Source organism: Battus philenor, unplaced genomic scaffold (genome assembly GCF_028537555.1).
Source record: "Battus philenor isolate CCGP_79_NKW_IND1 unplaced genomic scaffold, ilBatPhil1.0.hap1 SCAF_1, whole genome shotgun sequence".
NCBI classification, from domain to species: Eukaryota; Metazoa; Arthropoda; class Insecta; order Lepidoptera; family Papilionidae; genus Battus; species Battus philenor.
In genome coordinates, this window is record NW_027181661.1 from 2,937,888 (window position 1) to 2,959,944 (window position 22,057).

The 22,057-nt window shown below is 32.3% G+C and overlaps 1 protein-coding gene across 1 annotated transcript in view; it reads right to left on the reverse strand.

Annotated features, from left to right (window-relative positions):
• LOC137920250 (carboxyl-terminal PDZ ligand of neuronal nitric oxide synthase protein) overlaps window positions 1–22,057 on the reverse strand; it is a 225,148-nt gene that overhangs the window by 66,090 nt on the left and 137,001 nt on the right. Inside the window, exon 3 of the mRNA XM_068763531.1 lies at window positions 4,196–4,267. Coding sequence (XP_068619632.1) covers window positions 4,196–4,267 — 72 coding nt within the window. The remainder of the gene's footprint in view (window positions 1–4,195; window positions 4,268–22,057) is intronic.

The window sequence follows — 22,057 nt, forward strand, 5'->3', positions numbered from 1 at the left end:
GTGTTGATTTTCACGACAGAAATAATAAATTTGTAATATGAAAAAATGTACAATTGACGTTTAAAACAATTTCTATAGAATTTCTTGTTAGGCTATACTCGGTAAAATAATTACTCCGAAACGCCAGTAGTACTGCTAATAATAATATAAACATCAATGATTTTTTTTACAAAAAAATAGGGAACATCCGTAGTGCTTTTATAAGGAACCGTGAAAAATTGGCTGTACCAAAGTTTCGACTGCAAAATGTCTCTAATTTATTTAGTAATAAACATTATTGAGCTACCGTGAACAAAATTCAAAATGCATATATATAATTATTCAAGTAACGAATTTTTAAATGTGAAGAATCCTTAGCAGTGATATCATTTAAATATATTGATTTTATTAAGTCTATATCTGATAATGTGTATGTATATAAATTTGTATGGTTAATATTTATTAAAAGATGTGAATTTCTTCCTGCTTCTTCTCCACAACTATAACACCTTGCCAGGCAGATTAGAATCAAAAATAACACAGATTAAAAAAAAATAAGTTAAAGATCAATAAGAGTTTTGTTAAAATTGTCAATGCTGAATAAATAAATTTTATAAACATCTTTTAAAAGTGCATAGCAGAGCTTATACGAACGAATCAAAATTTGTTTAATCGTTTGGTCCTGAAGGGAGAAACCGCGTTCAATGCAAAATAAATATGTTCAATATATTTACGAAAATAAATGACCGAAGTATCATATGTAGCTAAACAGATTGGTATTCTATTACATTTTCTTTAATTATGTATTTAACATTATATTTATAATGATCACTTGTAAAAAAAATTACAATGTGGCCAAATTTTACGATACCTAAATATTAGATATACAATAGAAGAGGCAAACGAACTTTTTTAGTTGCCATAGATATTATTTTCTATTTATTCGAAATTGTTGATCATGTTTAAACTTGCTTAAATAAAAAATTGTTCAATTAACACTTAGATAAACATTCCTAATAATTTTATTATTTTACTTGCCCCGTCCCAAAATATTTGCATATCTTGGAGGCGTAAAAAAATAATTTTCATTTTAGATAATATTCTTCTTCTGTCTGAGCAAGCTTTGTCCTCGTTTATCCGAGTAAATTCAAAGCAACAAATGGAACTGTAAAAGACAGCTCTTGACAAGTTATAAAGAAGTTAACTTGGAATTGTGTAATTAAATAAAGTAGATATGAACACAACAGCCGCCTGCCGGCGATGTCTTGCGAGGTACGGGTGAAATTGAAACGTTAACTGAAAATTTCTCTTTGTTATGTAAGTCGTAATATATGAGTATGTTATATAAAATTTACTACTAACAAATAAGAAATATTAATATTAAGCACAATACAATTCTCATAAAAAGTTCTGAGCGTTTTATTAATCGAAAGATATTGACAGTTTTTAATGTTCTTGGTGACGATTTTTTTCAGAACAGGACTCTTAGTGCCGCACAAGTGACATTTAAATTCCATGGTTTCGAGTCGATAGGGCGCAGAAGGCACTTAGCCTTACAGCTCTTCTGGGCTGGCGAAGTTTGTGGGCTCCTGGGGGGAGCATCGGTACGGGTTAATACATACTACTATTTAACCAGATTTAAAGGCCGGCGAATTCCTAAGATCATTTAGGCGATTAGAGAACTTCTTCTTCAAAGATCGCCATGATTAGCAGTCTTTGTAGCCGCATCTAGCGACTTTCCTCGAACTTAACTATTTCTTCGGTTTACCTCACTAGGTGGCTAGGATGGCTAGACTAGAGGCCCTACCCATGCCGCGTCTACCTGCTCGTGGTGCAAGAACCTTTCACCCCTAACTATGTTAAGGAACTATTTAACTCCCTTGTCTAAGCTTCATAAAATTTCATTCTTTTATAATTTCATTCATTTCAATTCGACTATTTTGTGTGCAACTGTATATATGATTATTCATTCCACTCGAGTGTAACGTCAAATAAAAAACACAAGAAAAAATTATAAAATATCCGATGGGTGGAAGATTTGTTTAGTTATATAAGCTATACTTTAGGATATTGCAAAAGTCGCTACAAAAAAAAATCTGGCCGTGTTTGTTGCGGGGTCTTCTCGTTACAGAATGTTTTTGAAACCCTTTAACCGTTACTTGAAACATTATAGAAGATTATTGAAGAGCTAAAACTAGTCCTAGATTCCATTGAATTGGGCACTTCTACCATTCTTCTCATATCGTCCACAAGTGGCTGCTGAATCTTTAGTGGATAATATAAATAAAAATAAATGTATTGAATAAGAATATAAAGCTCAACGAATCCGCTGGCTTGGTCACTTGGAGCGAATGGGATCGGATCGGAGCGTGAAGGTAGCGTACCTGGAAAAACCGAGGGGTCGAAGACCAGTGGGTAGACCCAGGTATCGCTGGATCGAGCGCGTTGAGGCAGACTTGCGCGAATTGAATGTCAACCAATGGCAGACGATGGCGCAAGATAGAGGAAAGAAAGAAGATAGAGGAAAGTGGAAGTCTCTCGCTTCGGAGGCCAAGACCCACTTTGGGTCACTGAGCTAGCGGAGTAGTAGTATTGAATAAGAATACGTTTGAAAGTGAATGCTAAAGGCGTATTTAGTGATAATCCAAGATGTAGACAAATCCCGATAGGTTGTATCGAATGAGAAGTAGAAGTATTAAACTTGTTTAACTGTAAAATTAATTAATGCATTTATCGTCATTACATTTTATACATTATTTTGGTACGAAGAGCACGCTGCTGCCCATCCTCTAGAAGTTTATTTTTGCACATAGTGTGAATTATATGAGATTGTATTACGGGAATCGAATACGCGACCTATGATCGCTAATCATAGTTCTCTACCACGGCGTTACCATTGGGTCCTGCTATGTTTACGTATATACTTAACATATTTATGAATATTAACATACGTACAAAAATATCATTCAACAGGATAATTATGTTTTTTGTATGTGTGTAAAATAAAACTTGTCCTGATAGTCGACTAAAAGTTTTTGTATTCTACTGGTTTGTATATTTTCGCTGCAAAATATCTTTATTGTGTTCGGGTTTATAGTACTCTATAATAATAATAAATAATGAGACAGTACAATCTCATTAGCCTATATTTTTCAGCATGATATTGTTTTTACTCGCCTCTGTGGCGGTTGTTATAGGCAATTCCAGATGAACGCCCTGTTAGTCACGTCACTTGATATGAAAGGATATAACAATATGCAGTACTTATAAAAATGCTATTAGAATTTCGAACAGTTTTAACTGTAGTTTATTTTACTAAATAACTTAGTATGTTACGATAATCCAGAGAAATAAATAGCCATGGCAGCTTTAGAGCAAAATCGAAATTTTAACTGCACTTGTAAGAGGCGTTAACAGTTGTAAATAACACTGCACAAAATAAATTGTTAACTAATAATAAGAAATAAAAAAAGAAATGTGTAATAAAGAATTAAGAAAGTAAAATAAATGTGTAAATAAAGATAAAATAAATGTAAGATAAAATTAAAGAATAAAAATAAATAAAAATAAGTAAAATGTACCTACCCACCTTAGAGTAAGAAGATGATGGAAGAAAGGCGAGGAAAGAAAGAAGGTATGAAAGAGTAAAACGAAAGATATTGTGAAGGACAAAAGTAAAGAATGAAAGATATTGTGACGCGTTAAAGAGAGTGATAAATAAAGAAAAGACTGAAAAAATTATTCAACAATAAAGTCCCTGATTCCAAAAAGTTAGACGTACGAGAGGACTCCAATAGCGGGGGCTAAAAAAAAACAGTTGTAAATAAATGTAAAGATTGTTTCACACTTGGTTACTTTACCAAACGTTGCGTACGTGACATAATTTATTTTAATGTTCATTATCTGATTTATTGTCTGCTTCGGTTAATTTATTAATAATAAACTTTAAACGATAAAGGATTTTTTACTGTAGGTAATGAAGTAAAGCAATTTTTTTTCTAGACAGAAATTAAAAGACATTTTTTGTTCCCAATGTAAATGTGTAAATAAGAGTACAGTATTAGTATAGTATTAGACATTCATTGATATATTAATAATTAATATTTATCATAAATAAACCTGTGCTGGTATATTTTATATATATATGTCGACCAAATATGTATTTAATGCCTGATATGATAATGGTGATGATATAAAAAGAGAAAATTGTACTTACACGCACGCGTCGCATGGCGGCCACGATCTCCACACGGCTGGACGGGCGCGGTACGTCCATAGTTCCAATGTACTGTAACAAAACAAAAAAATTACATTAACATATATCTTTTTTACCTGAAATAAATTGGTCTTTGAATTAAATATACAGACAGTCAGACAGTCATTATATAAGCTTAACTTATCAATCTATATATGTACACCGATTTTGGGTAATGCTGTAGAAGCTTTAAAGGGTTAAATATATGGTTCATTTGCTATCTAAAATATGGTGCACCTTATTCAAAAATAAATGGCTGGAAAATAACAAATAACATAATAATAACACAGAAAAAAATCCGTTTTAAAATTCGAATAACTAGATATTTAAAATGAATATTGTTTACTGTCTGCCCCCGCCTATGTCTAATAGCGGACGTCTTGTAGCTGAAATTTTGATGGTGAACCATGATAGCCTTAGATTCGTAATTAACATTTTTTGCATTAATTATACAAGATTCCCATTGCTCACATACAACTTCCATGGGGATAGGCAGCAGAGTACTTTTTGTACACTAATACAATATCGCGTCTGCTAAACGTGATGATTATATATCCCCCCATAGATATCTTTAAACTTTTAACTGTTCGGAACTGTTGTCCGAGGTAAACTTTCGAATTCCTGCAGCAAGAACGCGTTCTAGATCTCTCTTTTTTATCTACGGCTAAGACAAATATCGGCGAACGTGCACCCTTATATAAAATGTGTGACCTCCACAATTCATATATTAGTGATATTGATATATTCTCGTGCTCTCTCGTATCTTCTAAAAGACAATTTCGTTCGAAATTATTTAGTACACACAATACAATTTAAACCATAATATAAATATATGATATAGATATATAAACAAACATAATATAAGTATATAAACCATAATCTTTGATTCCTGTTTAGTAATGTTTTTACTTGTTCTGTCATTGTTTGACTATAAATCATTAAATGTTCTCAGTGAGATAGTTATAAGGTAACAATTGTAACTAATTTTATATGACTAAGCTTCTAAGTTTGTACTTTCTTACTGCCTTTTGTTACTGTTTATCTCCAATAAAGTAAATAAATTAATAAATAAATAAAGAGAGGCTATATCTTGCAGTGGGTAACTGCTGTCATAGAAAAAATAAAACTTATTTTACCTATTACAGTTTTAAATTCACTGGAATAATTACAGTATAACTAAATTTGATATTAGTTTCTAATTAAATAGGCTCTTATTATGTTATGTACACATAACTGTGATTGGTTCAACGTGTAAACCAAACGAGTTAATTCCACTGCGCTAATACGTCGAACACCAAGACACAAGTGCTAATAATATGGCAGTAAATTAGCGACCGGCTAGATCGGGAATGTAAAGCATGTAGTTACTCCATTAGTATTGGGTCAAGACGTCAACTCAATTTACTTTGGTATGCCGCCCGAATGCCATAGGCATTACTGATACCATATATATATATATATATATATATATATATATATATATATAACTTCTATATATATATATATATAGAATTGTTAGTAGAATTGATATAATTAATATCGTCGTAGATGATCATTTTAAAACACATGGTGATTGTAAATAGGCAATTTAGTTTTAAAGAGATGAATGTACATTCCGCTTGTCATCTAAAAGGTTTTTTTTATGGCCCCGCTATTGGGGATCTCTCCTTCCACCCATCTAAAAGGTTTAAAGCCTTTACATCTATCAGAAAACACCATGTATAAATTGATCACTCTTATACACAGTTATTTCTATAGGAATGTGATAGACAAATAGCTTCTTGCAGTACAAAGTCTGCGAGGATAGAAAGTAAATAATAATATCTAATATATAAAATTCTCGTGTCACGGTGTTCAAACTTGAACTCCTCTGAAACGGCTTGACTGATTTTTACCAAATTTAATATGCGTATTCAGTAGGTCTGAGAATCGGCTACTATCTATTTTCTATACCCCTAAGTAATAAAGGTTGTTCACACTTAAAAATTTTTGTAATTTTTTTAACGAAATTTTTTGTTTTTTTTTTATGATACAGCATACAAGAATACATACAACCACAAATTTTCACCCCTCTACGATCAACCCTTAATTTTTTATTTGTAAATTAAAATATCAATTTTTTTTTGCAAAACAACGTTTGCGGGATCAGCTAGTATAGTTATATAGTAGTATAGTTATATATTGAAATCTTAATTTTGAAAACGTTATTTCTTTTTCTAGTTTATCATCACTTGATTTATTATTTATGATGTCAATGATTTTAAGACGGTGTGTATTAGTCATTAAGTAAGCAAATGATATATACGTTGGTAACTTTAAAGCTTTATTTATATTTCTATAACTTATTGTCTAATTAATAACGGCGAAGGAGTACTTTTGTAGGAATATTTTCGTCGTGTGAAATAAATACCTGACGAAATTCTTTCCTTTAATTGTTGTTAACATGTTTATTATTCGCATTTCCAACTGTACCAATGTATTAGTCTGCAATAATAGTAGAGAAATGTGAAGATACATTTACACGTGGTTGGTTTATTAAAATTTTCCGGAACTATTTTTTTTAAATGTAACCTAAAAATTAAACATTATCTAATTCACTTTCAAGTTTTTGGGTTCCTTGCATTCTTAACAAGTTAAATAAAAAGATTTTTTTGTCTAGATGATGTAATATTTTTTTTAGTTGTATTTTTTAATGACAAGTGTAAACAGACACTTTGCCATTAATGTAAGCTATAGAGATACAGAAAGAAACAGTACTTTCATATTGTCCATATTTCTGTACGTGTGCGAAAACTGGACTTTTAAGTCTTATACAATGCAAAGGGTAAGCGCAATAAAGATGTGGTGTTGGCATTAAATTCTAACATTCAAGTAGACAACGTCGCGGTAAATCGTCTATCTTCAAACAGTTAAAAATAAAGGCCCGACTAACCGTGTACTACTTCGAACGAAGAGACTCATATATTAGTTGTTGGTAATGTAGAAAATAAAAGAGCAAGTGAATAGTCACCTACAAGCTGGACTGACGCAATTACTAAAGCGTGCGACGACCAATAAAACAAAGAAACCAGAAGAGGTGGAAGAAAAAAGGTAGCGAAGACCAACATATTTGGCACTTCTTGGTATTAAAGGAAATAACTTAAAAGAAGTAAAGACGTCTGTTATCGCAGTAAAAGAAATCGGTTCCAATTATTATTACCTATGAAAATAAAATAAATAAACGTTAATCATGTAAAAATTTGTATCACTTCATTGCATTGTTGTGTCGATATTGACAGGTTTGCAAGCAAAGATTGTAAAAAAAAGTTCAAAAGCAATGCATGTACGAGTTCTGCATTTAATTTTTCATTTTACTAAACCAACAAACCGCAACGTGTGGCCGAAAATATTTTTAGACAAATATTGAAAAATCGGATATACGCCTCTCAAAAAAGGTTTGCTTTCACTCGGAAAACTGATTGTCTTTTTATGTTTTTATTTTTCAATTTTACTCACTTTTAATGGGTTTTTATTTTCAACAATGTTACTAAGAAAAAATATAGTTATCGACTTTTATACATGGCTTATTACCTCACCTACAGGTTAATAAAATGTCAATAGCATATTAAAGACCTAGAAACTAATGAAAAATAATAAAAAATGTAAAGGTAAATAAATAGAACTAATAAGGTAGGAGTGTATTGTGATATAGAGAAGTAAATGTTATAGTTTAGGAGCGGAGGCGAAGGAAGGAAGGTGCTGTGCATAAGGAGACAAAAGCCTGGAGAATAAGTCAGATATTGTGACAAAAATAGATGTCGACTGAATGAAATTATGAATTATGTAAAGAAAGAAAGAATAATAAGAAAAAGTGTGAAAAAAATCATTTAAGATAATAAAAAGACCGCGTTCCTCTCTAGATAGCGGTAAACAAGAGGTCCTCAAATACGAGGGTCAAAGGAAAGATCTGTAGGTTAATAAAAACCTATAAATTAAAAAAAATATATAGCTACAGGTAAATTAACTTCTAGTTAATATATAAAAAGGATGTCTCTTTGGAAAGCCTAATTGGAAAGCTTATAGTCGGCGATATAGGCAAGGCTTCATTATAATTTTCTCTAAGAGGTCGAATTAGGAATAAGGACATCCGTAGACGGAAAGCAACTGAGATATTCCAGCGGATTAGCAATTTGCAGTAGCAGTGCAAAAGCAGCAATACGTATTCTAATTGAGAGATGTCCCAAAGGCACATAAATAACTGTGCCCGGGGGTTCGGGCGCGTGATATTTAACAAAAAAAAAATTCTTGTTTATTTTATATATTTTTAATATTTTTTCTAAAATAAAAATATTAAGCCTGCGTTACTCCTTATTACATCATCTACGTGTCAATATATGTTCTGTCAAAATCGGTACAGCCATTTCAGAGATTAATCAGAACAAACAAACAGACAGACAGAAAAAATATCAATAAATGTTGGCTACATTTGTTGTTGATGGCTTTTGTATTACAAACCAATAGAAGCATGTCCCTGCTCATAGAAGAACCTAATCTCACATACTAAAAAGATAAAACGTGCACTTGATGCAAACCCTAAAGGTGAAAAACAGGCAGCGCATTGATTCTTTTAAGAAATATTTACTTCTTTATTTGACCTTTTTACAAATTTTGTAAAGGCGAACTTAATACCTTTAGGCATTTTATACCAGTCAAACTGGTATATAGGAAGATGTAATGTATAAAAAGAATATATATATATATATATATATATATATACATACACATATGTCGACCGTTGCCAAATACCGAGTGATTTGATCGGTGTTTGACATGGCAGGTCGGTGTAACATCTCCTGAGGATGCCTCGTGGATGGGCGAAACACTTGTAGATTGTATTAACTGTGGTAATTGTGTAACGCATTGTTCACCGCACGCGCATTTATCAGCGAGCTGGTGGGCGGTGAAATTGCACGACTACTGCTGCATAGCGGAAGTAGCTATATATTAGTCCTTTTCTTAGTTAGGATGGACTTCCGCAAGGTAACGTCTGAATCTATTCGATATTTAATAAAATTAGTAACTAAACTGTGTACAGATTTACAATACACTCCTATGTAATAAGTGTCTGGATAATCATATATTATTAACAAAGATGGATATTATAGGGGAATTCAATTACATTCTAGTTTCTATAAAATTGTGTCCTTCTATATTTATTTGATTTATTAAATAAATGAATAAAAGGAGTTCTTGAGTATTTTGAAATATTCAAGCTGCCATAAAGAGAAGGTTAATCTTTAAGAATATGTAAGACAAAGGAGTTGGCGCATCGGTACGGATAGAAAGAACAATATCCACGATCAATATCTTAGCAACAAGCCAGTGAGAATTCATGACTAATAGAGAGATATGTTCATTTTTCATAGTAATCGATAACCTTTACATAGAATTCGGCAAGAAAAACTAAAAAAAAACTTTGCTATTTATTTCCCAAAGGCGTTAAAATTATATGAAAATATTTACGCACACTTATAAAATTAAATATCGAAACGAACATGATATTATACATATGATCAGAAATATGATCAATTTAAAACTGTGTTTACACTGTTATCACGATGGTTTCATATCGTAAGTAGAAATGACACGAAGCTTTCCAAAGAAGAACTTGGTAATGTGTACACTAAGTTTTATGTCACTACTTGGTGGCCTAATCAACATATTACAAGATTCGTTTATCGGAATTTTGTTAGGAGATTAAATCAGAAATGACGTGACTATCCGGCATAGCCCAGTGGATTTCTGTTTAAGTAGTAATGGACAGGCTACTACTACTACGTGTACATATCACATCCAGCCTATGGGGAATTAATGGGGAAGATCTAGGTCCAGAAATGACTGAAATGATGGCGAAGATGGCTTATGTATAGTGAAAAAATATAACGCAATAAATTTAAATGGTAAATGTTATCGTGACGATCTTTTGGGGGCCTATGTCTATCCGCTGTTGTGTTTTTTTTTTACGGAAAGTAACAAACATCATAATTGAGTATACGTCGACACTATACAAAAACAGACACTAACTGAAATTTGTCACCATGTACGCAACGCGTCCTTAACCACTAATCAAAGAGATTTTTAAAAACAAAACTGTAGCATTTGGTAAAGTATACTGGATACGTGAATAATTTACTGAAATATATATATTTTTACCTACTCTGTAGAAAATCAAAGTAAATTACTTATAGAGTAATAAAATCCGGAATAAAGTTTTTAAGATATTTATTTTAACGCATATATACACACTCACATACGCACGCACGCATACACACACACACACGCACACACACACACACACACACACAGGCACATATAGCGTAACCCCACATTGCTAAAAATGTTAAACATTTTCGCATGTTTTAAATTTTCATTTTTAAATTATTTTATTTAATGTGATTTAAACGATTTTCATCAAAGTATTTAAATTTATAATTTTGAAATAGATTATTATATTTTGACTACGGAAAATGTTCCGTATTAGGAAATGGCAAAAAATTCAAAATATGCTCAATTAATTCGTCCATTGGTCCATCATACAATATATAACTATTTTAAACCAATGAAGAAAACACAACCCATTTTTTTATAACACGTGTTTGTGGCTTCTGTAAAAATAGGTTCAGTAAGACTGTTGTAACGTTTACTTTAAATACCTATATTGAATCCTTACAAAAGTTTAATCGTGAACTTTTACGTAAATCCGGGAGTCAAGTCATTGCGAAACGTTCTTGTCGATTTCCGTCTTAAGGAAATCGAATTCTGTTTGTGAAATGTTAAGTATTTTGTATTTCAGTTAATATTTATTTAGACACGTTTATTGCTCAACTACTTTACTGTTTCTTATACGTTTGCTATTTTAATGATCGTCGATAATGTCGGAAGTTGATTTGTATTCTTTTATCAAAATAAATCAAAAGTATAGAATAATCCCCGTTTTATCCCGATCTGTGTGTAACACAGTTACTTACTGCAAATTAACGCTGTACTGGACTGGTTAGATCAGTGTTTCCCAAAGTTGGCCCCACGACCCACGGGTGGGGCGGGGCGGGGGGATTTAGTTGTTAAGTGGGCAATTCGAAAGTGGATTTGACACGAGTTTAACCCTTTCGCTTTAATAGTAAAATATATTTACATATATTCTTTTTATATATTACATCGTCCTATGTACCATGATTGGTAAAAAATGCCTAAAGGTTTTAAGTTCGCCTTTACCAAATTTGTAAAATGGTTAAATAAAGAAGGAAATATTTCTTAAAAGAATCAATGCGCTGCCTGTTTTTCACCTTTAGGGTTTATATGAAGTGCAAATTTACTCTTTTTAGTAACTGAGATTAGGTTCTTCTCTGAGCAGGGACATGGTGCTCTTGGTTTGTAATACAAAAGCCATCGAATTTGGCTACTATTTCCAACCAACCAAAATCTTTTGAAAATTGCATTTAAATTGGTTGCAATTTAATACGAATTTTTGAACTTCTTTTCAATTGATTAACATTTTATATTTGTTACATAATTCCGGAAAAAATGTCTATAAAATACGTAACTGCCAACTGTAGTTCGTGCTTGCCTTATATGATAACACAGTCCCCGTATAAAGTGTTCCGTAAATATTCAGACGAATCTCGAGCAAAGTTTCATACAAAGTTGAAACTTACATTGTAAACTACATGAATTTTCACGCCATTTCTTACTTTGTTTGCAAATCGTACTTTAGATTGATGAGAATATGACTGTATTTTAGACCTGATTTTTAGTTTCAGCACTGAAAGTTATCGAAGAAAATTAAAGTCAGCAAACTAAGTCTCTGGATACAGGCAGCTTAAGTCTGATCATTGTGGCGATCATTGAGAGGGCCCTGGAAGCTTCCATCGACTGACATCAATGACTAAATTAAAGCAAAGTTCTTTTGTGAAGTGTGTTAAATAACATGCGAGCTTATAATAGGTTCCCTCCGATACGATATATTAACAATGTTTCAAGTGATCGGTGAAGCCAAGCTCTCCGTGTGCCTCCTTTTATCTATTGAATATAACTCAAATAAAATATATACTTTGCAGCCTAAGAACAAAGCAGCACCCAACCCGGTGAAATAAAGTAATGGATCCCTAGTTTACCCTCTTGCTTAGTTATTGTGAATAGAGTTAAGCTAAGCGTTTTTAGCAGTCTGTCACCTTAAGTCAGATGTAGCTGTAAATAACAACGAAGATTTGTTTTTTCATTTTACTAACAATGAAGAAAATATTTACAGTATTTGTCATCTGTAGAAACAGAAACGTCTACAAGTTGGATAAACGTCCTTTTTAAGGAAGGCGGAAGGCGTTTGATGTAGACCACATACAACCTGTCTTATTGGAAATCTACGGGGAAGTCCTGCTTCCGGCAGTGAATGCTACAATGATAATGATATAAAACTAGAAAGATATAAGTTATTAAGCGCCTTACTGAATATAATTGCAATTTTGTACTCTGAAAATATCACTATTTCAAAATCGCAGGCACTTCGATTAATTTCTTTAATTGAGTAACAATGAATGAAAGAAGGGTTTTACTGTTGGAATATATTTAAAAATTAAAATCTAATACAAGAACTAATTTATAAAAGATACGAATAATACCAACCCTTATTCGGCTATGTACTGCAGAAAAAACATATTTCGGAGTATCTTTTAGCCTAGTATGCCCCACTTTAGCCTTTCTAAAATTATTGTACCCCCTTTTATGACATACATATTTTTTATAGCAAAGCAAAAGGTTTATACCCGCGTTGAGTACACTTTAGAATTGCCGCCTTTACAATCAAATTGCCACCTTGTGGAGTGTGGATCCCACGTTGGGAAACACTGGTCTAACCAGCATGGTATAGCGTTAATTTTCAGTAAGGAACTGAGTTACAGATGGATAGGGATTATCTAGTGATGACCATATACTTTTGATTTTTTTTTCCAGAACATGGTTTTGCAATACTCTGCCATGTAATATCTCTGAATTATAATGTAAAGGGGACGGTAGTACCATCCCGTAAAATAGAAGCCTTTTCCAAGGGTCGTTGAGTTCCGATACCCTAAAATGGTCTTAGGCTAGGCGCCCTTTGCACACTGTCACCTAGACCACGCGAAATCTGCAAATTCCATCTGGGCAGCAATGAGAGTCAACGAAAAATTTTTTTTCCATAGTAAAGAACTAAAATATTAACTTTAGCATTCGATGCAGATAGATGGTATTTTAATAAACTAAGCGGCTATTGTAAAAAATTGCATATTCAGTAGCTGCAGGTTATTCATCGGGAACAGCTAAGTTTTGTAGTTTTTATATAGAAAATAAAGTCAGAGGTATGCATGTTCCTTTCTGGCGTGACTCCACTATAATATTCTGTACTGGCTTTATAGTTTACTTTTTATGATTGTTAATTCTTTTATTTTTTTCTTTCAATTCTGTTTTCCTTAATATCTCCTCACAATCATATACCTGTTTTATTCAGTCTTGTTTCTCATGAGTGTTTAGAGAGACAAATTTAGATCAGCTTGTCCAGACTGGACTTACATCGTGATACTTTTTACCATTCGATGTATGGTTATAAAAAATATGCTACTAAAATAGTTTCGGAATATCAAAAATAAATGCTTTAAAATTTACTTATTACGACAAAATTGACAGTCGGGAACGATTTACTTGAAAACTTCCATCCAGATCGCGCCGTCCCGTTGGTAAATTCGAGCAGTGTTCAAACTTTAAATGAAAACAGTCGTCCGGGCGGATTGCAATCGCTGAAAATTAATTCAGGTGTTCCATTCAGCAGGTGCTGTATTCAGTCATTAAGTTGATGGCGTTTAAATTCAGCGTACGTTCGGAATGGTGTTACGAACGGATTTTTAGATTGAATTGTGGATATTCTTTGCATTTTAAACATATCTCTGTTGAGTTTTTTTTAATTACAGCTATGATTTTTATTCTTTTTTTCATAAAATACACAGAACTATACATATGTTTATCTATATACGTTGAGACTTGCGACCTTTAATCACAGGTTCGATTCTCGGAATAAAATCTTACGTAATTCATACCTTGTACATTAATATATACGAGCCACGGCTCACAAAAAGAAGTTTCCAGAGGATGGGCAGCAGCGTCCTCTGCGTATCTCACAATAACATAAGTATACACACTTCGATCACCTACCCACCTGCCAAGTGTGGCTATTACTGTGTATTCCCCACAGACATCTTTGGGGAAGACCCATGCTTTGCAGTAGGTGTCTAATGTATAATTGCTAAAACGACAAGATTAATACTTCATAACTTCATAACTATTCCAGTTTGTTATTAATAACTTCTATTCAGGCAGCTGTGAACACTTACAATAAATTTCTGGGTAACGAATCTGACTTATAATCCAATTAATTTATAATCCAATAAACTTATATTAAAAACAGTAAAAAATACTATAGCTAAGCTTATGAATCCTATTATACTGAAGTTACTAGTAAAGGTGTGTACAAAAATTGACCGAATTTACATATTTTTTATAAAATGTAATCATGTTTTTAATTGGGCATTTTTCTATTGAGGCACACGAGCTAAACATCTTCTTCTATAGCCAACATCTAAATGTATCTAGAAAGTTATTTTTTATTTTATTTAGATGTCTTTAGTATGACCGGAGAGGCTAAAAACATTTCTTACTATAAACAATGATGAGATAAGAGGAAGGCATTCATCTAGTATATTTATATACTATGATTTATACGAAAGTAGAATCAGATAGAACTGAGGTCATATAGACAGCAGTACAGTCGACGCCAAAATAATCGGTAGTTACTGCTTAACCGCGTACACATATCGCAAAACAAAAAAGTGCTAATCGGTTAAAGTAGCCAGTCGCCTGTCTACTCCGACGGCGGATGCACGCACGGATTTTCTTCCGTAAATTCGTTATCACTTACGCTTTATAAAACACTCGATCATAAATGTAATCATCCGATTCGTAGTTTCTGGATAAGTCTTGACTTACAATAAACATGTCAAAACCGATCGCCGTTAACACTCCACGTTAAACTTAAGAATATTTATACTTCTACCTTTTCCATACTATGGTCGATCTGCTAGATAGATTGCCTTGTGTGATAAGACCGCCTATTTTATATTTTTGTTTATTATTATAAAACTAATATATATTTAAACGTATCCTAGCGAGTAGCGTAAATATTAAATTAAAAAAAAAACATCAGGACTAACCTCCTCTTCCCTTTGTCATATCCCGAATACTCTTTTAAGAAAACTTGTAGTTCAATATGTTATGAATTTTTAATGACCGCCATTTTAGGGACCTCCCGTTCGTCTCTACCATCCCTACTATACCATCACTCATCCTTCTAAATATCTTTCATTACTTTTATTACCTTTCCTTTCATACATCACCTCACTTTCATCGGCTTATCTCATTTTTGTTTGTTAATTTTGCTTTTCTGCCTTGACTTGCCTTATTTTAATATTAATATCATTTTGTTTCCTTACCATCTATAGCAGAGTTTATTTTTAGTCTAATTTTAAATATAATACAGTTTATTATCACTTTCATTCATTTTTGTTTTATTTATTACTTAACTTTGTTAATTTATCTTTGCCAGTCTTTAGCTATAACAAAAAAATCACTGTACAGGTTTATTATTCCAAGGTAAACCTCAAATATCAGTTGACTTCTTGACTTTAATTAAATATGCAACTGAGTGAACTCCACATGGGCACAGTTCAACAGTTATCCTTGGAAGCTAGCCAAGTTTCATTCTAGTACTTCACGATTTAACAGTGAGATATCTTTTGACCGTGTGTTGAGTTTTGCTAACTCTGTTATCGGAGGTGCTACGCTCAAATTTTTAGACTGTTTTTATATCAAACCTTCGAGATTGTTAAGTCCAACTTCGAGAAGGAGATCACTCGCGGAATCAAACTCGGAGAGGCAAAACTGTATAGAATAAAGTACTTAATAAACTCTGCACAAAATAAATTGTTAACTAATAATAAGAAATAGAAAAAGAAATGTGTAATAAAGAATTAAGAAAGTAAAATAAACGTGTAAATAAAGATAAAATAAATGTAAGATAAAATAAAAGAATAAAAATAAATAAAATGTATCTAGCCACCTTAGAGTAAGAAGATGATGGAAGAAAGGCGAGGAAAGAAAGAAGGTATAAAAGAGCAAAACGAAAGATATTGTGACGCGTGAAAGAGAGTGATAAATAAAGAAAAACTGAAAAATAATTACTGAACAATAAAGCCTCTGATCCCTAAAAGTTAGGGGTAAGAGAGGCCCCCAATAGCGGGGGCCATTAAAAAAAAATTCAGAAAGGCAGCGTTCGGGATGCTCAGAAACATCTTATCATCTATAATTCCGCAGTGTCTGAAGACTTAGATTTTTGACCAATGTGTGTTGTCAGTGATGACATACGGATCCTAGACGTGGTCGTTTACGGCGTGCCAGATAAGAATGTTCAAGGTCATTTAGAGAGCAATGGAGAGGGCTATGTTCGGAGTTTCGCTGCGAAATCAAATAAGGAGAGTAGACATAGACATGAAGAATGCCTCGTCTGAATTGGCAGTGGGTGGTACACAGACGATGCTGTGCAGTAGACGGCCGTTAAGGCCGAAGGGTTTTCGGGTGGTGACGACGACTCACTAGATGAGACGTTTGCAGGCATATCACTAGGAGAATCAACAATATAGCTAAGGTCGCCGGAAGTTCCTGGATGAGAGAATGCAGGACCGGTCATCATCGTTGACTGAAAAGAAGAAGACGAATCTTCCATTGACAAATATGGATTTATGAATAAGGATTAATACTTTAACACGGTGTTTTAAATACATTTAATAGAATTCTTTGATAAAACAGAATGTCTATTGTAACATGTAAAAATTACAATTGCTAATGTTTAGTGTAACCAAATTATTTATTGCAAAGTTTTTTTTTATCTCCTTAGTATTCGTACAAAAATAATTCAAAATCTACACTATTAAATGTTTTAGCACCGTGCAAACAAAATTTATTTTTCTCCAATTTTTTTGAAGGGTTTAGTATACATATACCATATATATTATTTGACATGATAATGGGCGCTTTATAAAATTATAATAGCATAAATAGCAATAAACGCTTACAAGAAGCTAAAAGCTTTATAGCTTTTTACTGACAAATGAGCTATATTTGAGCCCTTTGAGATATTACACTTATACTAACCACCAATTAGAGAAACCTGCATACGTTAGAGTACCATAGCTCGGACTTGTAATAAATTTTTGGATAATTTTAAAATGAGAATGTTTGATGAAGAATTCTTTAAAATTCTTTTGAAATATAAACTGTTTTATTTTTTGGCGACATAAATTATTTTCATAGCTAAACAGAATTAATATTTCTCTAGAGCTCTTTACTCTTTGTGCGATATCTTTATGAGTGAACAAAATTGCATCTTTAGAGGCAATATTTTATAAAAAGTCTATTTCTATCTAGCGAACTTTTATTAAAACATTAATAAAGAATGTCGTTGTCTTGGTATGCTCGATCTATTCAGGGCTCTTAGTGTAAAATCTTTAAAAGAGTGAACGTATAGATAATTTCTCAGCAAAGAACTTACACATATTTCCAAATCACTTTGTAAATATTCTATAAAGCGTAAAGTAATCACTTTGAAATATATTAATATGTTCCTTTTATTCGAATGTGACAGGCAAATAAGAGAGACTCAGAGACACAGAGTGACTGTGTTTGGCATAAATCGGTGTAACATAACGCCTGAAGATGCCCCGTTTAGGGGTGAAACACGTGTTGAGTGAATTAACGGTGGTAGTTGTGTAATTCGCATTGTCTGCCGCATGCGATATTATCAGCGGGCGGTGCACTTTGTTGCACGACTACCACTGCATGTGCGGAAGTGGTATTGGTCCTTTTTTTACTTAGGATGGACTTCCACAAAATAACGCCTGATTCCATTTAAAATGACAGGCAAATAACTACTCTGAAGGTACAGATAGTAAATAATATATATTTTACCATGTACTAATTGAATTTCGGGTGCTGTTTTCGTTACTATTTATTTATTACTTTATAATTTCTTTAAAATTTCTGAAAACAGATTCTCAAGTGGCGACCACGAGCCGGTGGACGCGGCTTGAGTAGGTTTCCTTCCATTAGGTAAGTGTACCGACAACAGCGTATGCGGGCAGGTCCTGTGCTGCGGTCATCGAGGTGATTTTTGGGGAAGTTCTAAGCTTTGCAGACGGCGGTCATCAGCAGAAAAGAAGAAGAAAGCTGACTTTAGAATAGGTTGTATAATATGTAATGATAAATCCTATAAAACTAAATGTACGAATTAATTGATTGCACACGAGCTACACCTATATATAACCCATCAAGCTGTATTCCTTTAAAACTTGTAATATGAAACGATAGTTTATAAAATAAGAAAATAGTTACTCATTGTTGTTATTCAGCTGAACCACAACTCTGGAATAACAGGGCAGGTGCCGAGTTGAAACTTCTCATTAAACGACGACTCCTGGAAGCTCCTCGAGGCTTTCTTAGGATTTGGAACCCACTCAACTTCCAGAAGAGAACCTTTCTCAGATATTCGATACGATTTTAGCATTTCATTTATCAAAGATAACTAAATTACAGCTCGAACATTTTATAATTTTTTCTAAACATAATCCATATTGTATTTATTTTTTGAGTCATTGTTTAATAAATTATAGCAATACTTGAAATATCGAGATTTATCCTTATTTTATTATCAAAAGCTTGAGAAATGGATCATGTAAAACTTAATTGACTTATATATGATAAAAATGAGTGAGTAGCATATAGTTTGACAAAATGTCCAAGTAAATAATGTATAGAAATCATGCAGTAAAATCATACTAAACATTTATTACCAGATGAAGTCGCTAACAATAATTAAAAAATTAATTCTTGCAAAGGAATATGGTTGCCGATATTTCATACAAATATATAGGAATAAAAAGCATTCTATATTGTAGCCATTCTTTTGTATAAACAGCTACTATATATGTATTAAGTCGCCCAAAATCGATGGATTCAGGCCGCTCCCACGCGGTCTATTTTGAAATGTAACCTTATGTGCAACAGTGGATGTCCTGCGTCTGTAATTATGATGACTATTTATGTAATATATGAATTTAATAGTTATTTTTAATTCCTATCACATTAATAACTTTAGACGATAAGTTATATTTTAACTGGCAAAGGACACAGCGCAAAAATTTAATCCTAAAAAAAAAATCAGGTCATCAAAGTTTAAAACGATTGATTCAAGTGTCACAAACATAAGTTCGAGCGAAATCTACTCATAGGTAATTTTCCACTTGTCATATCAACGTCCCATACGCTACCGCTTCAAAATTGCACTTTCAAGGAGCAATTTAAAGATAATTTTACTTTTACAAGTTTGTGACAGAATAAGTTCTGTTTGCTGAGATGTTTGAATAGATGACGTGATTATTCTAATGCATTAAGTTCTGTGAGTATCTTTAGAACGACGTTATTAATCCATTTTACTTAACTATTATGACAGGGCTGTCGCTTCCAATAGAAAAAGATCACCTTTATACCACGTGTACTGCAGGACCTATATCCTCCCGTATTTTCTGAGGAATTTAAAAAGATCATCTATTCACCTCAGAAGTGGACCTCCAAAATTGCGTTAGCTTTTGTCTCCACACCAAAATCTAAAAGCCCCATCGTGTAAATAAATGTCAAAAAAGTAAACAACGAGTACTTTAATATATATATATATATATATATATATATATATATATATATATATATAATATTTTAATTTTGTTTTCGTATTTTTTTATTGATATACGTCAAATAAGACAATATGTTTTAATAGTGTTTATTATGTATAATGGTTTGTAAGGAATAATAAGAGAGTTTTTTTACAATTCTACCTAGAATTTTCATTTTTCCGAAAAACATCCCATGCTCTAAAGATAATATAAAAATGCAATAGCCTAATTGGTGAATCCGTTCTCGAATTTTGTGCTTAAAAACACATTATTATAATTTTTTATATATATTAACTTCAAGCGATTGTAAATTTGTTTTTTGTACTGGCTGTTTTAAATGTTAAAGAGGGCAGATTTATCAATTTTTTTGAATCATTATTAATAAAAATTATTATAAAAAGATTTGTATTTTTGAAAGAAAACTACTGGTCTATGGTCGCGAAGTAAAACTATCTTCCTAAGGTTCTTTCTATACTAGGAAAATAGTAGAAATAATAGTTCCTTTTCCAATATAAAACACAAAATAAATAAAAAAACCTGTGCATAACCTTCATGAAATCTAAAAAAAAAGGCGTATTACGATGTAACTAAGACAGAAAAACAAAACGCGTATCTTTAAATATTACAATGAAAGTATAGCCACATGATTTTTAAGTTCTTTCAGTTTATGAAATAAAGAACTATTCGTATGTTAGAAATTTAGTTTATTAAAATGACTAAATAAATAAAATGATCACTCTAAAATATGTTTATTTTAAAGGACCGCGACAGGGTATAACTTTTGATATTACAGAGTCTGTCGGGACAGATCGTGTGTATATAGAAAATGTATGTTTAGAGCTTTTTAATAAAGCTTTGGATCTGTTATGAATATAGTGACGGAATTGCGCCAACTTTATAAGGGTTGCGATCAATATAATTTTATAGTGATCTTTAAGGTTCACAACGACGAGGCTTTGGTCTTGAGTAGATACCGGTGGCTGTTGGGCAGGAAAATTTCATGAATACGTAATGATCCATACGATTTATCGCCGAGGTGGCAATTTTTAGTCGCTGCGAAAGTAACTATGTCGTTTAGAGTTTACTTTTATATGCCAGTTTATTGTTATTTACTATTCTATTATCAAAAAGTACTTTACATGACACGGATTCATTATGCTTTTATTGATAAAATTAAAATACTTATTATACCTTTCATCATAATTATTAATTTGATTTTTTTATTATTTATTAATTTGCCTTTCTCACAGATTTTCAATAAAACCAACCTTTCCAATAGAATGAACGAAGGTAAGGCAATGAATGTAATGCACGGGAGACAATTTGAATGTGAAGAAAGATAAATATCGTGAAGTAAAAAACGAGAATGTAAAATAAAGGGATAAAATAAAAAAAAAACAGTTTAGCCGATTTGTAACGTCCCTGCCCCAAACATGGCAAAAAAGGGAGTCGCTTTGAAAAAAAAAATCTTCATACGACTTCAAAAAGGTTAGATGTCCTTTTAATAGTTAGAGGTGCTACGTTGCACTTGCCAGGTAAAATAAAATAAAAATAATTTGAATAGAGAATGCTTAATATGCATTAAGGCCGCGATTGGTATATACAATTATGGTACTCACTAAAGTTCATCTCTTATTACTGGCCATTAGAGACGCAATACTTTTTTAAGTTTTGATTATTCGCGTTCCAATTTCAATTTGAACGCCGATTCGGATGCCATTATTGGTACAGTCAATGCCGCTGTGTTTGGGTCAAAATTGTAAAGTTTATACATATACAAATAATTACACTAGGCATTAATTTTCCTTGCTATCAAGAAGGAACGAACTCGGATGGTCTTATACGGCTACTCGCATAACGCGTATACAACAATTATAATTGCTTTTTTTTTTAATTGTCACTTGAGACCATAGTCCGTAGTAAATAGTTATTGCATTAGATGTTATTCGGTTTAAGAATGCAGTGAATCATCTTTATTCTGCCTAGTCAC